This window comes from Pelophylax lessonae, assembly GCF_965119305.1.
Source record: "Pelophylax lessonae genome assembly, chromosome: 4".
Classification (NCBI taxonomy): Eukaryota; Metazoa; Chordata; class Amphibia; order Anura; family Ranidae; genus Pelophylax; species Pelophylax lessonae.
Window position 1 is genome coordinate 56,940,840 of NC_138771.1, and position 24,054 is coordinate 56,964,893.

At 42.0% G+C, this 24,054-nt stretch overlaps 1 protein-coding gene across 1 annotated transcript in view; it reads left to right on the forward strand.

Moving 5' to 3' along the window:
* The first annotated feature begins 2,937 nt into the window (after window positions 1–2,937).
* The window catches only part of ANPEP (alanyl aminopeptidase, membrane), a 147,391-nt gene continuing 126,274 nt past the window's right edge, over window positions 2,938–24,054 (forward strand). The window contains exons 1-2 of the mRNA XM_082253221.1: window positions 2,938–3,095; window positions 22,846–23,678. Coding sequence (XP_082109347.1) covers window positions 23,077–23,678 — 602 coding nt within the window. The 5' untranslated portion in view covers window positions 2,938–3,095; window positions 22,846–23,076. The remainder of the gene's footprint in view (window positions 3,096–22,845; window positions 23,679–24,054) is intronic.

Consider the following 24,054-nt stretch of genomic DNA (forward strand, 5'->3'; position numbering starts at 1 on the left):
TGAAAAGTTGCGTTTGATAAACCTCTGCAAAAATATCCTGTGACATAAAAAATTGCATCAACTCAAAAATCAGTTTTATTCTTCCAACACACTGGGAATGCTGGAACATAATACAAAACATTTTAGAAATAAGAACAGCACTACCCATTGTCCATTTAAAATATGTGTAGTGCAATGCTAGGAGGTCAGCAAGCACAACAACAGGGCGAAACCACATGTTCATATCGCCCATATGAAAAAGACATCTGCATGACTGTTTATGTTGCAAGAACATCTTTCCTTACTTTAGTTGTTTTCCAAACAAAAGTGATCTAAGCAGCAATCCTTTGAGGCCTCATTCAAGCATCAGGCCACTGCTGCATTGCCATGTTAAATCGGTTTTATCCAGGTTAATGAACAGTAAGCCAAATCTACCCAGCAGAAAGTATCGCAGAGAGTCCAGAGCCATGTTATGGCTAGACATCCCATTGCCAGCTGCAAGCTTTCTGCTGAGAGGAAAACAATGGGGTTCTCTTCCCCATGGACATCTTGAGACATAATTGCTCCAATTGCTCCCAAACCTTCACCCTGGGGCTTCACCAGACCAGTCCCCAGAATGGACCCTAAATACTTTGTTTCCCTAATACCAATTACACATTTCCAAGGGTTGACAGAAAAAAACTATCTCCTCAAAGAGACTAACACTGCATAAGTCCAGGGAACATAAAATTCCCAATCACTACTGAAGATCACCATGCCATCCAGGTAGACAGTAGTTGAGGGAAAAGAGTACCTCAAAGGGCATTTTCTTGCACTGGAATTGGCCCTCTGGAGTAGAATGTTGCACAGTGCTGGATGGTGGTCTCAGGTCTGAGGGATGGCCTGTATAGCACAGTTCCCTGGATTCCTGTGGTCAGAGGAGGCCTATAATGCACACACAGTGCTCTGGAGGGACAGTGGTCTGAGGGGAGGCCTCAGGCCTGTAATTGTAATGTACATACACACTGTGGGTGCTCTCTGCTCTGGACGGTCATCGTCGTGACTCGTGAGTCGGGAGTGGGACTCTTGTCGGGACTCGGGAGGCCTGTAATGTACAGTGCTGCTCTGGATGGTTGCCTGAGGACTCAGAAGCCTGTAATGCTGGCTTCACAGTCCGTTACTTGCTGGGAGTGGAAGCAGGCGTAGCTCCATGGAAACCAGAAGTTAGTTAATGAGGATAAACGTCCCTGCCTCACATTTTCATTTCATTTTCATTCGGTAATGAAAACAGTATGGATTTTCGTCATAGTTTTCGTCAGTGGACTAAAATGTGGTGTACTTTTCGCCACTGTAAAAATGCCGCTAATGAAAATTTTGATGAAAATGTTTTTGTTGATGAAATAAACACTGCAATCACTGCATGGTTATCACTCATCTGATACTAGTGAAGCACCAGATGGGACTGCACCCTGATTGGCTGCCATTGCAGCTAGGCAACTGGACCACATAGGGTTCAGGGACTTTACCTGGGATCCACAAAAAGAGCAGGGTTGTGTGCCCAGAGCTGGGGGAGGATGTGAGGCTGTCTGGAGCCCAGGAACCAAAGGGCTCAGGGACCACTTTGGAGAGCCAGAGCTGTAAGCTTGCAGAGAAAGACTGTTGTGTGCAGGGAGAGGGGACCCTGCTATCTATTTGTCCAGAGCCTGTTTGCAAGAGCTATAGCACACATGGTGCTTCTGGCTGGACTGCACTCTGTTCTGCTGGGGGAGCCAGGCCTTCATACAATGGCTACCGCTATTTGCTTGAGTGAGTGTGCTAGAGGAACCCAAGAGCACATGGCAGTAAGATTGCATTATCTGCAGAGCAGAGCTAAGCTGGGACCCTGCTACTAGAGAGCTGCAATACCACATGTGCTGCTGTCAGGGACTTATCAATGCAGAGATCTGTTTAGATAGGGAGGACCATTTTTCTGGCCACCAAGGGACCAGTTGGGACAAGAACAGGAATTATCAGTGGTGTAAGCCCTCTGGCTACTATCTTGTATACTTAGCTAAGTGCTCAAACTCAAAGACCCTTCACCACCGGCCATTGGTTAAAAAGGGCAGATGAATAGTAGTTAGGTTGTTGGTATTGTTTTGCATTGTCCTTTACATTACCTCTTTTAGTATTGTGTGACCCAATACATTGAGCAGACCCTTCAGGAGAGAGTGCTATACTTAAGAAACCCCAATATGGCTAAAATGCTGATTTGTAGGTTTCTAGCCAAGGAATTAGCAGAAGTAAGATATTGGTTGGAAGCTACTGTATGGGCTTCAATGAATTTCAGTAATCTTCATTGTTGGTGTACTAAAATGGAAATCATCATAAAATGCTGAAACATCCTAGCTAATATAAAATGGTTGAAATGTCTAAATTAGATTTATATTATACATATCACCTAGATGTAGAAGGTGGGTGTATATGAATCACCATTTTTCTTTTTTTTCAGTGGAATTGTCTATTATTAACAACAAAGTGCTGCAGAGAAGAAGTATGAAAAGGCTGGATGACAGTAGAAAGACTTCCAGCACACTTAATGTAATCCTAACATAACTTACAGAATGATATTCACTGAATGAATATATGCCTAGGTATCAGTAACTAAAAGACAAGACAAAACATGATTATATTTTCTTAGGCGTTACATATAGGTACCTTTGTAAAATGTTACATGGTTTACATCAGATTCTAAGACTAGCCATTGGACAAAATCAACACATATCGCACACAAGAGGTTAACTCTGGATATGTGCTGTTCAGGCAGTAGGTCAGGTTACTAGCATTTATGTTGAGAGAAATTCTGCCTACCCTGTTTCTAATTTTGAGAGAGAGAGAGAGAGAGCGAGCAAGAGGAAGAAGTAGAACTTATGCTGTGTCTTACAGCAGCGTACTACTTGAGTGTGTATCTCCAGCTGTGTGGGCGAAAAGACTGACTTGAAGAAGTCAGGAGGATCATTGGATGCAATCACTTTTCTCTCTGATCCCATGAGCTAAACTTCTATAAAGAACAGACTAACTTTATCCTGAGCACTGCAATTGCTGATGGGACACAGCAAGAATCCTCTATGCAGGTCATTCTATGGAATGAATAGACAAAGGTAAGCCAAATCTCTTGATGGTATATGTTTCACATTCTGCTCGGAACAATCAAAGATTCTCTTTGGTGCACATTTATCAATGGGTCATTTGAGTTTTATCTCTCCATTCCCACAGTTTATGAATACCTAAAAAGTTGCATGTTAATGATAACTATACTTCACACACCAAGCATTACCTAAACCTCCGGATTACCCATGTTTTAGAATTGTACTTTTCATTATCTTTGAGTCATTATAAAAATACTTGGTGAAAGCCAATATCTTTAGCACAGAGAAAAAATAATAATTTGAAATCACTTAAAAAGTGAAAACCACATAGTATATTGATGTTAATGAATTAATTAATTACTTTTAGACAAACAGAGAGGTGAAGCATATTGTAAACTATTTATCTGTTAATGATCAATAATGAGACAGATTCTTGGCATAGGTTAGTTTATCTAGTGCACACTAAACTATTGAAGGCTTTATGTATATTTTAGTACCTTTTTTACATGCAGTGTGCACAAAAATAAACTGTGATCAATAATTGGAATTTAGATTTACTTTCTAAGTAAATTAGTGAAGAGCATACAACACAGTGTCTTATATCTATGTTCTCTCTCCAGTGTATATAAAACTTGTTACATCTGTGTAAAGGTATCCAATGATGCCATGGTCATTTTACTATACTATTACTACAATCATTTTCTTCAGCTAAATTATGTTAAATAGAATTTATTTAATACAGTGCAGCTAAAGACCATATAAGTCATAGTACTACTAAATATTTATTGAATGTATATAATATTAAATATTAATAAAATAAATAACAAGAAAAAGAGGTTTAAGCATATCTAATATATTATAATAATAATGTTAGTTTACCAACTTATAAAATATGTTTTGCAAACAGATATATATTCCAAATATCAGAAGTTCATGCCTTCAGGTCTATGGTAGCCGCAGCCTTGGCATGCTTTAATGAAATCAGGAAAGTGGAACAGCTCATTAAATATTAACAAAACGTATTGTTTATCGTCATTATGTTTGGGCATAGATTCTATTGAATCTCCTGTTTGGTATATTGAGGTATGCAGTACTCCAAGTCATACGCACAATAAGCTGTACCTGCTTGAGAAAGGCCGTACTCTCAAGCGAAACCTCTCAAGAGATCACATCACCTGGCAATTGATCTTCTCAGCTTTTCTTAGTTTTTGGCAATTTGTCATTTCTGCATTTATTACTAGCCACAAAACAGCTTTATTATAAGATGTCCTGTTTTTTTTCATAGGACTTAAAACTGAGCTAATGCTATTACTTGATGATTTTATGATTTGATGAGTTGTATTAAGTACAGTACTAAGCTTAAAGTAGAACTATAGGCAAAACCTTTTTTTTTCATTTTGGATAGAGCAAGGGAGAGTTATAACACCTGTCAGATCACCAGCCCATCAGAGTACCTGTCGTGCAGCCCAGCAGTACTTGATGTGCATCCTATTAGTACCTGACTTGCAGCCCATTAGTAGGAAAAACACCAGTTTTCATTGTCTCCAATGTCCCTCCCAACCTGGCCTATGCATCGGAGAATGCTTCAGACGTTATCACACTGCCCTAAACTATTAGCCCAAATTTCTAACAGACTGCCATTTCCCCATTTTCATTTTCTGTGCTGAATATTTCCCTGCTGCCTTAACCAGCCATTTCACTGCCTTCCATGTGAACCGACCCTGGCCTGTTTATCGACTTTGCCTCTGCCTGCCGTCTGCATTCTTTATCTGCCACGTTTCTGCATTTCACGTGAACTGACCCTGGACTGTTTATCGACTATGCCTTTGCCTACGCCTATTTCTGCCTTTTACCTGCACTGACCTCGGCCTGTTACGACCATGTTTTTTGCCTGCCATTTGGACTGATCTTTTGCCCCCTGCTACTGTAGAATTGGGATTCAAAATAACACAGGAGTCTCACATATGTGAGGGGCTTCAGAATAGTCTTCTGAGTTGAGAAAACCAGTTTTTGGTTTTCTCTGGGTTTTTGCAATTCCCAAAACAGGGTCTGGAGTCCGGAGGCTTCAAAGTGATTTGGGTGAAAGAAGCTTCTACCCCTGTCCCCATTCTTTTCTGACCAAGGCCCTAAGCTTGATGGTTTTGCCTGCTGCCTGGACCAATACTTTGGCTGTGCTGACAATATCTCTGCCAGCACTGACCCAGGACTTTTTATGGAGCATGTGCCTGTTGCACGGACCAATACTTGGGCTGTATTGACCATATCTCTGCCTGCTGCCTGTACTAACTATGGACAGTATTCCTGCCTGCTGCATGGATAATCCTTTCACTGTTGCTGACCACATCCCTGCCTGCTACCTGGACCAATGCTTTGGCTGTGCTTACAATATCTGCCTGGCTGCCTGGATAATCCTTTCACTGTCGCTGTTTACCTTCCTGCCTGCTTCCTGGACCAATGCTCTCCTCTGGGGATCACTGCACTGCTAAAACCACAGGTAATCTTTTGTTTACCCTTTGCTCAGCAGAATGTACTTGGTGTATTATGCTACTGTATGCGTTAGAAATATGAAGGGCCTTCAACAATGTGATAGGTTGTCAGGAATGTATGTGTGTAATTTATGTCCCTAGAACGCCTAATGGTTCCCCTTGGATATTGGGCCCCTCTATGTGGCTAGGCAGTGAAAAAGTCTTACACATGTGGTATTGCCATACTCAGGAGGAGTAGCAGAATGTATTTTGGTGTGTAACTTTTGCTATGTACATGCTATGTGTTAGAAATATCGTATAAATTGACAACTTTGTGTAAAAAATACGTTTTAATTTTTTGCACACATTTTCCAAAAACTTGTGGAAAAAAATAACATGCTCAAAATACTCATAATGCCTCATAGAATATACGTTGGGGTGTTTTCTTTCCAAAATGGGGTCGTTTTGAGGGCATTTCAATTGTATTGGTGCTCTAGGGCCTTCAAAAGTGTAATAGGTAGTCAGAAAACGATTTTTGTAATTTATGCTCCTATAACGCCTGAAGGTGCTACTTGGATGTTGAGTCTCTTTATGTGGCCAAGCTGCGTAAAAGTCTCACACATGTGGTATTGCCATACTCAGGAGGAGTAGCAGAATGTATTATGGGGTGTCATTTTTCTATATACATGCTATGTGTTTTACATTTCTTATAAATTGACAACTTTGTATAAAAAAAATAGGTTTTCCTTTTTTTCCCACATTTTCCAAAAACTTGTGGAAAAAAATGACATGTTCAAAAGACTCATAATGCCTCATAGAATATACGTGGGGTGTTTACTTTCCAAAATGGGGTCATTTTGTGGACATTTCCATTGTCTTGGTGCTCTAGGGCCTTCAAAAGTGTGATAGGTAGTCAGAAAATGATGTGTGTAATTTATGCTCCTAGAACGCCTGAAGGTGCTATTTGGATGTTGAGTCTCTTTATGTGGTCAGGCTGTGTAAAAGTCTCACAGATGTGGTATTACCATATTCAGGAGGAGTAGCAAAAGGTATTTTGGGGTGTAATTTTTGCAATGTGCATGCTATGTTTTAGAAATATCTTATAATTATCAACTTTGCGTAAAAAAATATGTTTTCATTTTTTTCCCACATTTTCCAAAAACTTGTGGAAAAAAATGACATGTTCAAAAGACTTATAATGGCTCATAGAATATACGTTTGGGTGTTTTCTTTCCAAAATGGGGTCATTTTGTGGGCGTTTCCATTGTCCTTGTGCTCCAGGGCCTTCATAAATGTGATAGGTAGTCAGAAAGATATATGTGTAATTTATGCTTCTAGAACGCCTGAAGGTGCTACTTGGATGTTGGGTCTCTGTATGTGGCCAGGCTGTGTAAAAGTCTCACACATGTGGTATCACCATACTCAGGAGAAGTTGCAGAATGTATTTTGGGGTGTCATTTTTGCTGTGTACATGCTATGTGTTAGAAATATCTTAGAAATTGACAACTTTGTGGGGAAAAAAAATAATTTCCCCAAGAATTGTGGGAAAAAAAATTACAACTTCAATAAACTCACCATGCCTCTTACTAAATACATTGGACTGTCTACTTTCCAAAAAGGGGTAATTTGGGGGTATTTGTACTGTCCTGGCATGGGCCTCAAGAAAGGCGATAGGCAGCCAGTATATCAGGTGTGATGTGATCAATTTTCAGTGATTGGTACCATAGCTTGTAGACTCTATAACTTTCACACAGATGAAATAATATACACTAATTTGGGTTATCTTTACCAAAGATATGTAGCAGTATAGATTTTGGCCCAAATGTATGAAGACAAATAACTTTTTTGCAAAATGTTATAATAGAAACTAAAAAAGGTTTTTTTTTTTGCTCTTTTTTCGCTTATATCAAAAAATAAAAAAGCCAGTTGTTATCAAATACCACCAAAAGAAATCTCTATTTGTGTGAAAAAAATGATAACATTTTGTTTGGGTACAGTGTAGCGTGACTGAGCAATTGTCATTCAAAGTGTGAGAGTGCTGAAAACTGAAAATTGGTCTGGGCAGGAAGGGGAGTGAAATTCCCCTTATTGAAGTGGTTAAAGAATATGTTACCCAAACATTTCACATTCCTGATATGTGCCTGTAGTACCACGTGTGTGTAATAAACAGTATCCTGTTCTTTTTTTATTGCTTCCTTTTATGTGAAATACATTGTGTTCCTGGAGGTCCCTCTGCATCCCTAGTTAATATTGACCATGCTAGGCAAAGAAACACAAATTTCCCAACCTGGTCAGTCTTCTGTCTGTACTGGGAGAATACCCTGCCTGTCCTCCAATGGTCAGACTTGTGCTGACACCCCTTGCACAGCTAGGAAGATCAGTGTACTACTGTTTCTCCACCCCTAGCTATCTAAGCCTAGTAGATCACAGGCTCAGCATTAGTATGCAATGCCAAGCTGCAGCAAGCAAGGCTAGCAGACTACTATCATGCAGTAAAAAGGGTATTTACAAGAGATAAAACTATAACTCTACCACTTTAGAAGACTCTGGTGTGAGCACATCTGATTCTTGAGTATGCCATTCAGTTTTGGTCACCGATCCTCAGAAAGGATGTGTTCGAACCGGAGAGAGTCCAGAGAAGGTCAACAAAGCTCATTAGAGGATTGGAGGACCTCAGTTATGAGTAACGACTACAAACATTAAACTTATTCTCCTCGGAGAAGAGGCAGTGTGATCAGGGGAGGACCTCCATGGACGCCCTCATGGCAAAGTAAACCTGCGCTGTAGCCATCTTTTGGCTCAGTTAAAGTGTCACTAAGCCCACATCATAAAAAACTCTCAAAAAAAGGTGTATTACATGCTTTTCATACTAACTCAGTCACTATGAGATTTGTTTTCTGTATTCTGCATAAAACCTGGTTGATGCTGCTGCTCTCTATCTCCCCCTTCTGTCCATGTCCCCAATTCAGCATAGTAGCAACTCTGCACATGCTCAATTTTCATTAAGTTTCTACCCTGAGCATTTCCTCCCTATCACACCTGAGCAGCCCATGTGACTATAGAGTTACACATGTGGGCGTATATATAAAATTCTGACCCTACCATCTGTATGTCACAGCTGAAATGGAGACTCATCAGACCAGGCAAAGTTTTTCCAATCTTCTATTGTCCAAATTTGGTGAGTCTGTGCGAATTGTAGCCTCACTTTTCTGTTATTAGCTGACAGCAGTGGAACCTGGTGTGGTCTTCTGCTGCTGTAGCTCATCTGCCTCAAGCTTCAATGTATTGCGCATTTGGAGATGGTTTTCTGCATACCTTGGTTGTAACGAGTGGTTATTTGAGTTACTGTTGCCTTTCTATCATCTCAAACCGGTCTGCCCATTCTCCTCTGACCTCTGACATCAACAAGGAATTTTCCTCCACACAACTGCCCCTCACTGGATATTTTATCTTTTTCGGACCATGCTCTGTGTAGCACTGCCCCCTTGGGGGCTGCTGAATTGCACTCTTTCGGGTCCCCCTGGGTTACCATTAACAACTCCGACATTCACAGTCTATCACTTTACTTCTTGGCTCAGTCAATAATTAGTCCAGGGGTATGTAGTTGTTTTGTGTTTTATTTTATAAATTATGGATGGGAGAAGAGAAGAGTGGTATACTCCAGAATAACTATGCACAAAGTTTGGAGGACATCTATCTGTTGATACAGCCAGGCTGTTGATCCACCTTGCCACTTAGGTGGATTTAGGGTTAAGTCTCTTTCCAAAAGACTTGATGAGTTAAAGTTATCTTCAGGAAACTCTCCTAGTATCCGCTTTCTTGACCACTGACACCCGTCCACTGACTATCCTACTCTGGGGTGGCCCCCCTTAGGTCAAGCTCCTTGACACGATCCCCTGTACTCACGATACTGTTTTTCTAGGGTCTCTAGTGTCTCCCCCTTAGTCAGCTTTCCTGGACCTCTGGGTTCAGCTCCATTCCTCTGGCCCTCAGGACGACCTCCTGATGCCATGTGCCACTGCTACAGAGGAGGAGGCAACCGCCACCCTCCCTCTTGGACTCTGCTCACCAGCCAAAGACCTCGCAGCACATGTGCTCCTGGTTTTTTATACAGTATCCCAGAATGCACCGAGACTGCCTGTTTCTGCCAATCACCAGGACTGTATCAAAGTGTATGTATCCATTGGTCCAGTATCCTTCCACTGTCCAACATGCCTCCCTATTGGACCAGTGTGAAGCTCTCCTCTAGACTCAATTAATCACATACTAAGCACACTGAGCAGACCTCACTCACAGATACTGCTCTCTGGTAGACAGAAAGCAATATAGATTTGCCTGCTGCTCCTCTAATAGGCAGACAGAGCCAAAAACTATACTCTCTCACTAGCACCTACCTAGGAGGGTGCTACATCTGTAAACCTGAGAGATGGTTGTGCGGGAAAATTCCAGTAGATCAGCAATTTCTGAAATACTCAGACCAGCCCGACTGGCCTCAACAACCATGCCACAATCAAAGTCACTTAAATCCCCTTTCTCCCCATTCTGATACTTGGTTTGAACTTCAGCAAGTGGTCTTCCCCACGTCCAAATGCCTAAATGCATTGAGTTGCTGCCATGTGATTGGCTGATTAGCAATTTGTGTTACCAAGCAATTAAACAGGTGTACCTAATAAAGTGGTCAGTAAATGTGTATGTCTAAGTAAAGAACATAGGAAATTAGGGTATGCCCTCATTTAGTAGTTTAGTAGTTGCTGTTTTTTATTTTTTTCCAGTATGTTTATGTGAATGAACAATCCCTGAATTATGAAAAGGTTGAAAACAATGCAAGCTGCATAAACCATTTCAATCGGTCATATGGTTACAGTTAAAATGGATTTTATGTGTGTGGAAATTTAACACTAGCAGATGCAGTGATCTCCTACCCCCAATGTAACTGTAATATCAGGTACTGGGGAAATGAAGGCTTTCCATTTCTACCATAGAAATTAGAACTGGAAATTATATGTGAGCACAGAAATTGATATTAGATTGAAAATATTGTTTACAATATTGTTATATTTCATTTTAAAATTATAAACATATGAGTCCATATTAGCTAAAATGAACCAAAAAAGCCAGTGATAACTTTGGGGAGCATAAGCATCTATTAACCACTTCTGGACTGGAAGGTTTTACCCCCTTAATGACCAGGCCATATTTTGCGATTCGGCACTGCGTTACTTTACGAACAATTGCGCGGTCCTGCGACTAAGTACCCAAATAAAATTGATGTCCTTTTTTCCCACAAATAGAGCTTTTGGTGGTATTTGATCACCTGTTCGATTTTTATTTTTTGCTCTATAAACAAAAAAAGAGCGACAATTCTGAAAAAAAAAAAAAAACAAATTTTTCACATTCTGCTATATAACATTCCCAATAAAATAATGTAAAAATCAAAATGTTTCATCATTTTAGGCCAATTTGTATTCTGCTACATATTTTTGGTAAAAAAAAATTGCAATAAGCGTATTTTGATTGGTTTGCGCAAAAGTTATCGTGTCTACAAACTAGGGGAAAGATTTATGTCATTTTTATTTATTTTATTTTTTTACTAGTAATGGCGGCTATCAGCGATTTTTTTTAGCGGGACTGCAACATTGGGGCGGACAGATCAGACCCCTAACTGACATTATTGACACTTTTGGGGGGACCACTGACATTACTACAGTAATCAGTGCTAAAAATATGCACTGTTACTGTAATAATGATACTGGCAGGGAAGGGGTTATCCCAGGGGCGATCAAAGGGCTAAGTGTGAGCCTAGGGAGTGTTTTCTAACTGTGAGGAGGATGGGCTTGTGGAATCAACACAGAGACCTGTGATCCTAAATAGGAGGATGTTAGCAGATGTTCATTCCAGAGAGAACAATGGTTTACACAGCAGACCGTCGATCTCTTTCCCCAGGGAGCGATCGCGGTTGCCCGGCGGCTACCGGCCCGGTGAATCGGTTTCCTTCCCCGCTGCCTAATGGGGACGCTCCTGCGAACCAACGTACCTATACATCGGTTTGCGCAGCCGAACCAGCCTGCAGCAGTATATCTGCGGCGGGCGCTCAGCAAGTGATTACTCTAAGATCTTTTATATGCCTGGAGTTTGATGTTCTTCCCGTATTTCGGTGGGTTTCCTCTGGCAGCTCACAAGCCAATTGCCTCCACTTGGTATGGGTGTGTGTGGCTAGGATCCTTCAGGGTGAGACTAATGTGACTAGTTCCATAAAAAATACGGTGGAAAAAGTGTGCTAAGTTTGTAAAATAAATACTATGATAAATGCTATTTATTAAACCAAATATAGATACGTGATGTGTGGGTTCCAGGTGGCCAAAATTGGCCTCAGATGCTATTTACTGGCATTCTAGCATATTATTAAGACCAGCATTCTACAGGCTTCTACTGAAACTATCCTTCCATGGCATAATAATTATACGCACTATATTAAAAACTGTGGTGGTGACAGGAAAATAGTGCTCTGACCTAAAGAAGCAACTGTCACATAAAAAGGTTAAAGTGGTACTAAAGGCAAAATCCAAAATGACACCAATGATGCAGTCTGTCATGAGCATTAAAGGAGAAGTACAGGCAAAGCTTTGTTTGGCTGTACTTCTCCTATGGATGACAGGAGTGCAGTTCGTTCTGCACTCCTGTGACCCATTTTCAGCAGACAGCGGGCTGAAGTCCGCTGTCTGCTGACGTCACAGAGTCTCGGGCAAGATCGCGACAATGAAATTGGGATCCACCAACATGCCTTGACCGGCACCTGTATCAGCCTCTTAGTGAGCCGCTCAGAACTTGAGTCGGCCGCTCCCGCCCCCCTCAACAGCCCATCTTTTTAGTGATCAAGGAGGGGGCAGAGCAGAGTCAGTCAGCAGCTCTCTGCTCGGGGAGCATTGAGAACCAAGCAGTCTGAGCTGTTATATCACTCCGTTCTCAGTGTTTAAGACACCAGGGGACAGATGCAGCATCAGAACAATGCAGTATCCAGCTAGGTAAGCATGATCTTGAAAAAAAACTTAATTCTTCATACTTCACTTTTAACCGCTTGCCGACCGCCGCAAGTACATATACTGCGGCGGTCATCCCCATGCAGGCAAAGTGACGTACCGGTACGTCACTAGCCTGTGAGCCAATAAGGGGCAAGCGCGCGCTGCCGGAGGCGCGCTCCCGCCCCCGCTCATTCACGGACACCTCTGCGCAAGTGACTGGCGGACCCGATGTCCGCCGGTCACTCCCGATCGTCAGTTACAGAGGGAGAAAGGCAGGTGGCTAATGTAAACAAAGCTGCCTGTCAGTCTTCCCTGTGTAACAGCAGAGATCATACAATCCTGCTATGTAGGATCGTAGATCTCTGCTGTTACATGAAAAGCCACATCCCTGCACAGTAAGAAGCACGCCCCTAGGGACACAATTAACCCCTCCTTCTCCAATAAAGTTAACCCCTTCCCTGCCAGTGTCATTTTTACAGTAACAGTGCATACGTATAGCACTGATTACTGTAGTAATGTCACTGATACCCCCAAAAGTGTCAAAAATGTCAGTCAAGGGTCCGATCTGTCCGCCCCAATGTCGCAGTCCCACATAAAAAATCGCAGGTCGCCGCCATTACTCGTTAAAAAAAACAACAACAAAAATGACAAAAATCTTTCCCTTAGATAGTAAACGCAATAACTTTTGCGCAAACCCATCAAAATACGCTTATTGTGATTTTTTTTTACCAAACATATGTAGCAGAAAACAAATTGGCCAAAAATGTTAAAAAATTTTGATTTTAAATTTTTTTGGTTGAATTTCATATAAACAAATGTGAAAAATATTGCGGGTATAGGATTGTGTACACAACTGCGGGTAAAGGATTGTGTATATGGGATTGTATGGCTGGGTATTCAATACTGTTTTTTGTTTTTTTTTTTGTTGGTTGAACCAGATGGACTTGTGTCTTTTTTCAACCTGACTAACTATGTAACTATATGTGTCATTTTATTATGCATTGAAAACTATCATAAGCTATGGACTTTAGTACTATGTAGGGCCTCAGTCTGGATGTGGTAAACAAGGCCCACATACTGAATTATTTTCTTCAAGCCAAAGGAAATAGAAATGGTCCTGGTGGCTGGGAAATGTTGTGGCGTGTTGCTCTGTAAATATTACTTACTACTTTTGTAGTACAAATATATTTTGCCCACAAAAACATAGTCAAAGCCCAATTGATGCCAACATAAATAAGTCAGAAGCTTGGAAAATTGTTGAGTAGAAGCAAGTGTTGCTCATTGTTGTGCTGTAGTGATGACATGTCGGACTTCTGTACAGACACATCTGTTCTCACATGGAAGATGCAATGCCTCTGTGCAGCCTGTACTACTGATGTGCCGCTAATGCTGGGATACACCACAGCACTGCATGCAATGATATATGGCAATTGAAGCCTACAGAAGAATGTTGCACGCTTCTGCCCGATTTTTGGGTTGGCTTCAATTGGGTATTAAAAATACTCTCTAGAGTGTGTGTTGTTTCCAGGAATTTGTGAGAGGGCGAGCATCTGACACGCTTGCACAATCTTTTTTTCTTCTTTCTTTCTCTAGAACCGAGTTCTTTTTTTCTTCTACCAGTGTGTTTAGCTCTGTGTAGGCTGTAATTATACAGTATATGCAGCTCACCTTATCCAGGTGAATGCTGCATCTGTCCCCCATCGGCTCTAACACTGAGGACTTTGCTATCAAACACTGCCGATCACTCGGTTCTAGAGCTCCCTGAGCAGAGAGCTGTCTCACTGCTCTGCCGCCCCCCCCCCCATGTCCCCCCCATGCCCCCCCCATGTTCACTAGAGCACTGGGCTGTGGAGGTGGCAGGAGCAGCAGGGTCGGGCTCTCAGCGGCTCACTGAGAGGCTGAAACTGGTGCTTGTCGTGGCTCGGGAAAGATCGCAAGCATATGGTCGGGATCTGGCCACATGACTGGACTGGCACCAGTCCCAGGCTCTCAGCGCCACCTCCACAGCCCAGTGCTCTAGTAAGCGTGGGGGGGTGGTGGTTGGTGCAGAGCAGAGAGCCTGTGACTGACAACATGTCTCTCGGCCCGGGAATAAGACAACTCCTGTCTGTGAGAGCAAGTGGTCCAGATATCTTTTGTATATTTCACAGTAAGAAGTACAGTGCGGGAGACAGCTGGCATCCATTCCTTGAACCTCAAGGGGTCATATATTGTATATGCTGCATGTGCTCCGAGATCGTTTTCCTTTTTATTTACATGCATCTGCTATCCTGAGCTATTGCAATAGAATTGTGGCTTGATTGATGGATTATTTGTCCCCATGATGTGGGAGAGCACCTGTTGACCGTTTAGGTCTTATTAAGGAGGGGAGAGGCTATGATTGTCTGTGGTGGATGGGCTGCACTCACCCTATACATGTGTTTGTCTACATCGGACACTTTTTTTCCAACTGTGGCGGACATCTTCATATCGCCACAATCTATTATAGTATATACGCTTATTTAAATTTCTGTTTTATAATGTGTTAGTATGCATCGCATATTAGCACAATATGTGAAACTTACCTTAAAACGAAGCTGTTCCAGCGCTGCGATGTCAGTGCTGCAGTGGCTCTGATCTTCACCTGTCTTGCTTCTGGGTTCGCGGGCTTCGTCTCTGTGACTGGCGAGAGCCATGATGGTGTCACTCCCACGCATGCACACAGGAGCCACCGTAAATGGCACTAGGCTCTGAAGGAACGGCATGGGTGGCCATTCCTTCAGAGCGCAGGCGCCAGTGATGTCACTGGCTACATGTAATGTAAATACCTCCTAAACGGTGCATGTGTGGGAAATATTATCACTACCTATAGGTAAGGCTTATTATAGGCTTACCTCTAGGTAAAAGTCAGTAAAGGGGGCGCGCAGAGCGGCGATCGGTGATGCGAGGTGTCAGTCTGACACCCTGCATCTCCGATCTCGGTAAAGAGCCTCTGACGGAGGCTCTTTACCATGTGAACAGCCGTGTCCAATCACGGCTGGTCACATCGTAAACAGGAACAGCCGTTGATCGGCTTTCCTTAGTTCGTGCCTGACAGGCACGAGTAAAGGAGCGCCGATCGGCGGCTCCCCTGACGGGGGGGGGGGGGTCGGCACTGGTAATCAGATCATTGATTACCAGTGCAGACCCTCGGGGGGGGGTGCCACTAGATCCACCAGGGATGCCCACTATGACCCCAGGGATGCCCACTATGGCCACCAGGGATGGCAATCAGGGCTCAGGGAGCCCCCCATTGCCCTCCCCATCAGTGATGCCCACCAGTGTCCTCCTTATCAGTGCTGCCCACAAGTGCCCATCACTGCCATCCTTTAGTGTCGCACACCAGTGCCCATTATTGCCCACCAGTGCCGCCTATCAGTGCCCATTAGTGCCCATCAGTGCCGCCCGTCAGTGCTGATCAGTGCCGCCCATCAGTGCCCATCAGTGCCCACCAGTGCCGCCTATCAGTGCCCATTAGTGCCCGTCAGTGCCACCTATCAATGCCCGTCAGTGCCACCTATCAGTGTCCATCAATGCCGCCTATCAGTGCCCAGCAGTGCCGCCTATCAGTGCCCACCAATGCTGCATATCTGTGCTACCTATCAGTGCCACATATCAGTGCCTATCAGTGCCGCATATCAGTGCCGCCTATCAGTGCCGCCTATCAGTGCCACCCCATCAGTGCCACCCCATCAGTGCCTCCTCATCAGTGCCTGTCAGTGCAGTCTCATCAGTGCTCATCAGTGCAGGAAAAAAATTATTTATTTACAAAATTGTATAACATAAACAAAAAAATTTTTTTTTTTTTTTTTTAAACTTTTCGGTCTTTTTTTATTTGTTTAGCAAAAAGTAAAAATCGCACAGGTGATCAAATACCACCAAAAGAAAGCTCTATTTGTGGGGGGAAAATGACATACATTTGGTGTAAGTACAGTGTTGCATGACCGCGCAATTGTCATTCAAAATGCAACAGCGCTAAAAGGGGAAAATTTTCCTGGGCAGGAAGGGAGGGAAGTGCCCTGTATTAAAGTGGTTAAGAAACTACAAATTTCAGAAACAGAACAAAGCCTCAACTCAGATCAGTGTTAGATGTGTCCACTCTTTGATATTAGCCACTTAGTCTAGAGCAACTTTTTGTTTATGTGCACACATGTTAAAATGTGCATTTTTGGTCATAAAATTACTTAACCCCCCCCCCCCCCCCCGAACATTATCGATTTTCTGAAAGCAGAGTCTTCATAGAATAAAAAGATGGCAATTTTTTTTTTTTTTAATTTTAGTGCAAACAAACATAATATAATTCCCAAAGTTTTGATAAAATATAAAAGAATTGATACCAAGCATGTCAAGTCTTAAAACTGTGTGCCTGTGATATCATAACAAACTATAGTTTCTAAAACTCACCAAAAAATGACAGCTCATCAGTTTAGAATTAATTATGAATTATGGCCCTAGAATTATGGCTCTGACTCTGACGTTCGTAGCAATACTTCACATGTGTGGTGTATACATACACGTGCACGTGTGCATGTTTGCAATTTTAGGGAATGATGTTACCTTTTTTTTTTGGTACTGCAGCCATAAGCTTGCTTTAAACCCTTCTTTCTCTGGATGCATGCAGTCGGCAAAGTAGTTTAAACAGCCCCAATTCACCTAGGTACACTTACACACAATTTTATTTTATAAATTCAGCTAGCAGGTTTGTTTCAAACACCTAGGCGAACTAACCACAGTCTGTGGATTTAAGCTGCCTTAGTTGCTTTTATCTCTTCATGTAATCCCAGACAGACTTAATAATGTTGAGAACGGAGCTCTGTGGTGACCATACCATTTCTTCCAGGATTCCTTTTTTTTCTACTGTCGATATTTGGGCTGGTTCAGATGCTTCCCTGATGGCCTAACATGATATGTATGTAGGCAGGTAGAGGTTAACCCTGCCTCAGTTTAAAAGAGTATGGTTTAAATGTTCCTGGGTTTTTTTTTCTGGGGGGCTTTGCTGGGTCCAACCCACTGGTTCTGTGTGTTATAAAAGGAACCATGGGCAGGCGCCCAGAGAGCCCCATGGGGCCAAGGACTTTGTGACAGGGAGATGTGACCTTTGCTACGTTGGCGCCCAATGAAGAGGGATGTGACGACCACCTCATCTCCCTACAGCCTGCACCTACTCACCCGTATTTGCCTGTACTTAGGAAGACCATTAATTCTAACCAAATCTCCAACTCCACTAACACAGCCCCAAATCTTTAAGGAACCTCCACCATGTCTCACTGTTGCCTCTTGTTTTACCACTCTCCAGACCTTCAGCAAACACTCTGCATTCTGTAACAGCTAAATGTTTCAAATCTGGACTAATAAATCCTGATTGCATGCTGAGATTTTTCTGCAGACCAGTTCTTGTGTTTTCTTGTATGGGCAAGCCAACTGGCCCTGTTTCAACATCGGATGTATGGCTGTTTAGCCTCAAGTCTTCCATGAAGCAAGTCTCTGGACTGTAGATTGGTGTACCAGAGTCCCACTGGTTTCTGCCAAGACTGAGCTAATGGTGCCTCTGGACATCTTTCAATTGCAAGGGAAGTCAGCATGATGTATATTTCATCTGCTGCAAAAGGTAGAAATCTATAGAAACAATCAGTTCAGTGTAGCATCATTATCTGTCAGATAGTTTCATTTGCTACAGTATTGATTATAATATGAGGCAGATTTTTAAGCTGACAATGTTAAGTAAGTGTGCACTCCTTCAGTTGAGATTACCACATAGGTCAGTCAAATAGGCAGCCCAATAGTCATGTAAAGGAATTTTGCACCTTGCAACAGATTCATAAAAAACTCTTTGTTTAAAGTGGGCCTTTCCCCCTGTGACGGAATGCCTGGCACCCCGCTTTAGTGCCTCTGCCAAGAACAAGGAGCAAGGTATTATAGCTAAGCATTGGACCCAAGAACTAGATGACACTAGCTTAGGTGCAAATTGGAACTGACTTTATTGTAAATTCACCCAGAATTCATACCACACAAAATCAGATAAGAGCTTACTCACATTATCCTAATCAATGCAAATTTTAAATAGTAATATCATCAGTACATCTAACAGGACATCTAATAAACAGCTAAACATTAACATAAACAGTAAGCTAATCAACAGCTAGCAACTAACAGCTAACAGTGATACAATTAACAGTAAGCTAATCAACAGCCAAGCACCCACATTTTGATTAGTCTGCTAGTGTCCACCCCAGACAATTCGGCACCAAGCCCACAGATACACAAAGTACATTACACATGCTGTCTGTCAGGTGTTTGACTTCCACTTGTGTAATTTGTCCACTACAAAAGACATCATAAGACAAAGTAGAACTAATTTATCTTCATAGATTTCTTGAGGGAGATTGTTGACAAATATTTCTGTCCCAAGTGGAGGAGCGTTTCTAACCCAGTCTGCAGGAGGGCCACCATATTTCCTCTGACCATTAACTTGTACAAGATTAATATTACACCTTTCCATCGACTCCAGAAGGGAAGCTTTATTGTCTTTTTTCAGAGAATTATTACAAGCCTCACTCTCAGCGTTCATCACGTTGTTGTCCATCATTGGAGAATGATCTGCTCTTTCCATGGGAGAGGCTGAAATTAGCTCTTTTCCATGCTCTGACCAGCAGAAGCAGACAAAATCCCTAGTCTCCACCATGGACCAAAATCAGTGGATAGAAGGCTATCTCCTAGTATCCGCTCTAAAAGCCCCTGTCCTGGTTGGGTCTTTCACACCCCCATTCCCTATATTTCAATGAAATGAAATCGCCTCACACTTTTTACAACGTAAATTTTTTTTTTTTCACGCTTTAATTACCTTTTTTTGTTCTACTTCCTGCTTATCCTCTTCAGTGGTGAAATTTTCAGAGCTAAGCCACTACTGAAGGTCGCCTCCTGGGAAGGTAACATTACAATCGCCTTCAGGTAAATTTTTTATGACATCATGCGCTTTGTTTTGCGCATTTTTAAAATAGTGCAGGAACCGGGACCCAGGCAGCACAGAGGCAGGACAAAAATAGGTAAGTATGAAGAAAAAGTCTCATGCTTATAGAGTGTGTATGTGGGGGGCTTTAAGCAAACTGAATACAGCAAAACATGATTCCAATATTGCAAAATAGATTTGGGGTGTACATATTCTTTCGGCTAAAATTGGTGTTTTTTTTTTATATTGGCACTCTCTATACATATTTTAGGCATGTGGTGAGATCTCAGTTATCCCATCGGTCCAAAAAAGGTTCTGGAAATAGCACTCCACTGAGCTCCACTGCACAGGATGTCACATATCATAAAGGAATAGTGCAGATAGGCCTGGAAGGCAAAGCTTGGGGCCATAAAGACAACTGGTAACATCTGGAGAGATATTAGAAACAGGTGCGTCAAATGGTCATATAGCTCTTCAATATACAGATAGAGACTATAAATCTATGGTCATTTCAAGTCTCAGCTGGCAGTCCAAGAAACCAGTAGTTTTTAAACCTACCATATTTGGTACCGTTTAGAATCAGATGAGTTCATGCTCCTCAAGAGGGACAAAATACGGAGTCAATAGTTATCCACACTCTATTATCAATATAATAGTTTATTAGAACAACAGTAGAGAATGTACAGTTACATCATTTTTCAACATAGTCCCCTTGCTTTTCAATTCACTCATTCCAGTGTGCCACAAGCTTGTATAAAAACCAAGAAAATGTTTTTGATTTGTCCCTCAGCAATATAAGCGCAGCTTCTTGTACATGTTTGTCTGTGGCAAATCCACAAATTCTAAGGCATCTTTAAGTGGACCAAACAGATGATAATCCGAGGAAGCGAGATCTGGACGGTATGTAGGATGCTCCAATACCTTGAAACTTAGTTTCTGAAGTATTTGAACAGTATGGATGGCAGTATGTGAACATGCATTGTCATGCAAGAACAAAACACTTTTCAACAATAGGCCATGATAAAACATTGTCCTTATTTTGTGATGAAAGCCTTTAATGGCTTTAAGCTCCTTTTACACCTATCAGACCACAAAAAAAAACAGATCACTGCTGCTCTTTTTTTGGTGCAAACGAAGATTGGTGCGGCCATATTTGCTGTGTAACAGCGGCAAAGGATCTAAATGATGAAGGTCAAAGATTTGATAAAGCGACGACAAAGGCTCCATCTCTTGGAATGCATGCACAGAAGTCAGTACAGCCAACCCACATATTGTTATAGCAAAAGTAAAAAATCTCTATGCTGTCTCTATTTGACCAGAATATTTATCCTTCACCTTCATCCTGCACTGTATGGGAACAGTACATTAAACCCTTCACTTCCTTCTCCCTCTATGTGTGATTTGAATTTTTAATGCACCTACTGCACCATTACCAAACTCAACCCCCTCAATACCAGTATGGTTTTTTTCTTTACATATAAAAAACATGGAGTGCAGAGTAAATGAGGGTTATTTTTTCAACCACAAGGAAAAATCCTATTATGAATTATGTAACAATATCAATCGTAGAACGTATTGCTTTCCTAGCTTCTTTTGCTTTGTTTTAACCTAGTAATCCTGCAAACAATACTTTTACTGTGCCTGGGTGACTACATCACAACTCCACTGCATCAATGGAGGGAGCCATGGTTGTCACCCTAGGCTGCTCTCCTGATATGGACTACAAACATGTCCACATCTCTTCATCCCTATTACATTAGATATTTTTCAGTGCAGCTTACAGGAAGTGGCAAGGACACTTAATTTCTGACAGGATCAACAGGTATTTTCTGTTTTTTTGGTAAATCTGTTCATAGCTTGAAAAAACAAAACAAATGCAGCCACTGCATCTAAGAACTGTAGAATTATTATAATTATTGCAGCAGAACTCCCAAACTGGGGAAAAGTTCTAGCCCGAACGGTGAACCCCATTGAAGAACTCCATTGAAGTCTATGGGAGCCAAACAGGAAAAAATCAAAAGTGCTCATTTTAACCGGTTGCCGACCGCCGCACGACTATATACCTACAGACCTACATATATGCAAGTAATTGGCCAATAAAGGGGTATGGGGTTCTGGGTACTGCCCTGGGGGACATGTATCCATGCAAACATTTTTTTGGCTACACCAAAGGGCCTGGTATGGACTGGGGGGGGGGGGGGGGGAATCCCAGGATCCCACGCTGTTTTTGTCTTTTTTTTTTTTTTTTTTTACTGGCACTTTATTTTTTATTGTTCAGCTGTCAGCGGGGAAACCCATTGACAGTTGATGACTCATGGTTGTTAAGGATGTTGTCTGTCTTCCCAGCTTACACTGCGCCCTGATTGGGCAAAGCTCTCAGGGCACAGAATGCACTGTGCTGCAGGGTGTTCATTGGGGCGAACATCCTGCAAATTCTGGTGTTCAGTGAGCAGCCAAACAGGCAAATGTTTGGCCTTAACTCATGCTCCGGCCGAACTGTTCACCCATCCCTAATCCAGACCCATCATTACTAGCAGCAGGTAAGGCTTTGTCGATCTCAGTGCCCCTAAGATATTTTCTCAACTTACAGCCTAACCTTCATATGTTCAGAAATGGCCTAGATGCAGAGAAATACCTAGAAGACCGGACAACTTTTTAACAAGCTATCTCTAAATGTTCTTCCAACCCCTCATCAATAGAGTTGCCATATGATGAGATGGTACCTTGTACCTGTGACTGCAACCTGATGGTGATATGAAAACAAACCTGAGTATCCTGTCCTAAAGCAAATAGGTTCTGGTCTAAAGTGTTTGCCTTCTCTCTGCGTTGTTCTCCCATTTAGATGGGATCCCTGTCTTTTTTTTAGATCAAAAAATTCTGTTTTCTTTGCAGCTAAACAAGCTACAATAGCAACAAACCCTCATTCTAAGGAGTTTAAAGTTGCAAACATAGCTTTATTATCAATTAAAAACTCACCTAATGATACACATGGTAAAATTCTGTGTGGCCGCGCCTCTGTGCGTGAATGGACATGCAGAGCAGTAGCTCGGGAGTGAGCCTGTTTGGGTGCCCCCATAGCAAGCTGCTAGCTTTGGGGGGGGGGGGACTCAGCAGGAGGGAGGGGCCAGGAGACCCGGTGGGGGGACCTGAGAAGAGGAGAATCAGGGCTGCTCTGTGCAAAATTGTTACACAGAGCAGGTAAGTATAGGTTTGCTATTTTTTTTTTCTATAAAATTCCTTTAATATCATTTTAAGTTATAGAAAATTACAGTGTTTAAGAAGCAATATGTAACCTTGCCTTTTTTCTTTCTTAGGTGTACTTTTCACATCAGCTTTAGATTAACAGCGTGGTCTATCACTGTGTAGAAAACCAAGCTGAACATTTGGATAAACAATAATGATGACCCACTTGAAACCTTTGCTCCAACAAGTTAACGTTTCACCAATTAACTGTACCACAGAACAAACTCTTGGCTCTGCCTTGTGAGAGCATATAAAGGGATACCTCTCCTATACCAGTTCTTGTGGCATCTCCTCCCGACACCATGGGAAAAGGCTTCTACGTCAGCAAGCTGGTTGCCGTTGTTGCCATCTTTTTTGCTATAGCTGCTGTGGCTACAATCATTGCACTATCTGTAACTTATGCTAATGCAAAAGCCAATAATACAGACGTAGAAAATGGTGGATCTACAACTGAAGCCTTCCCCAGTGCTCTCAGCAGTACATCGATGCCTACCACTCCTGCATCAAGAGAACCTTGGGACAGCTACCGGCTTCCAAAGACTCTAATACCTGACCATTACGATGTTGATCTCAGACCGGTCTTGGAGAAGGACAATCGGGGACTCTATATCTTTCACGGAAAAAGTGTTGCACATTTCAAATGTGAGAATTCCACCAATCTTGTTATTATCCACAGCAAAAAACTTAATTATACCAAAAATGTTGTGCTCCAGGATGATACAGGTAGAAACATCATCATAAATCGAGAACAGCTGGTGGAGAAGACCAATTACCTGGTGCTGCATCTTGCTGAGAATCTGCAAACTGGTAAAACATACCAGCTTCACACAGAATTTATTGGGGAACTGGCAGATGATCTGGCAGGATTCTACCGCAGTGAATATGTGGAAGATGGTGTAACCAAGTAAGTAGTTAAATGAAATGCAATTTAAAAAAAAAAAAAAGGAAATACTTTATCAATTTCTGTAAAACAACATCAAAGCATAAAGTATAACTATAACAATGAGTAGGAACACACATGTGTTATCATTGTTGATTTTGTAAATGTGATGTTTAGGGTTTGATTTACTAAAGTCAAAAAGACTGTTTACTTTTCAAAGGAAGTTGCACTTTGCAAGGAAGTTATCCCCAGAGTTTAGTGAATGATGTGAAGCTCTGTTGACTTCCATCATCCATTATTTTGCTTACACATGAGTGCAAGGTAAAGTTTCACTACATTAATTAACTCATCTCTGGGAAAGATCCCCTTTCAAAGTGCAGCTTTGTTTGCAAAGTGAACA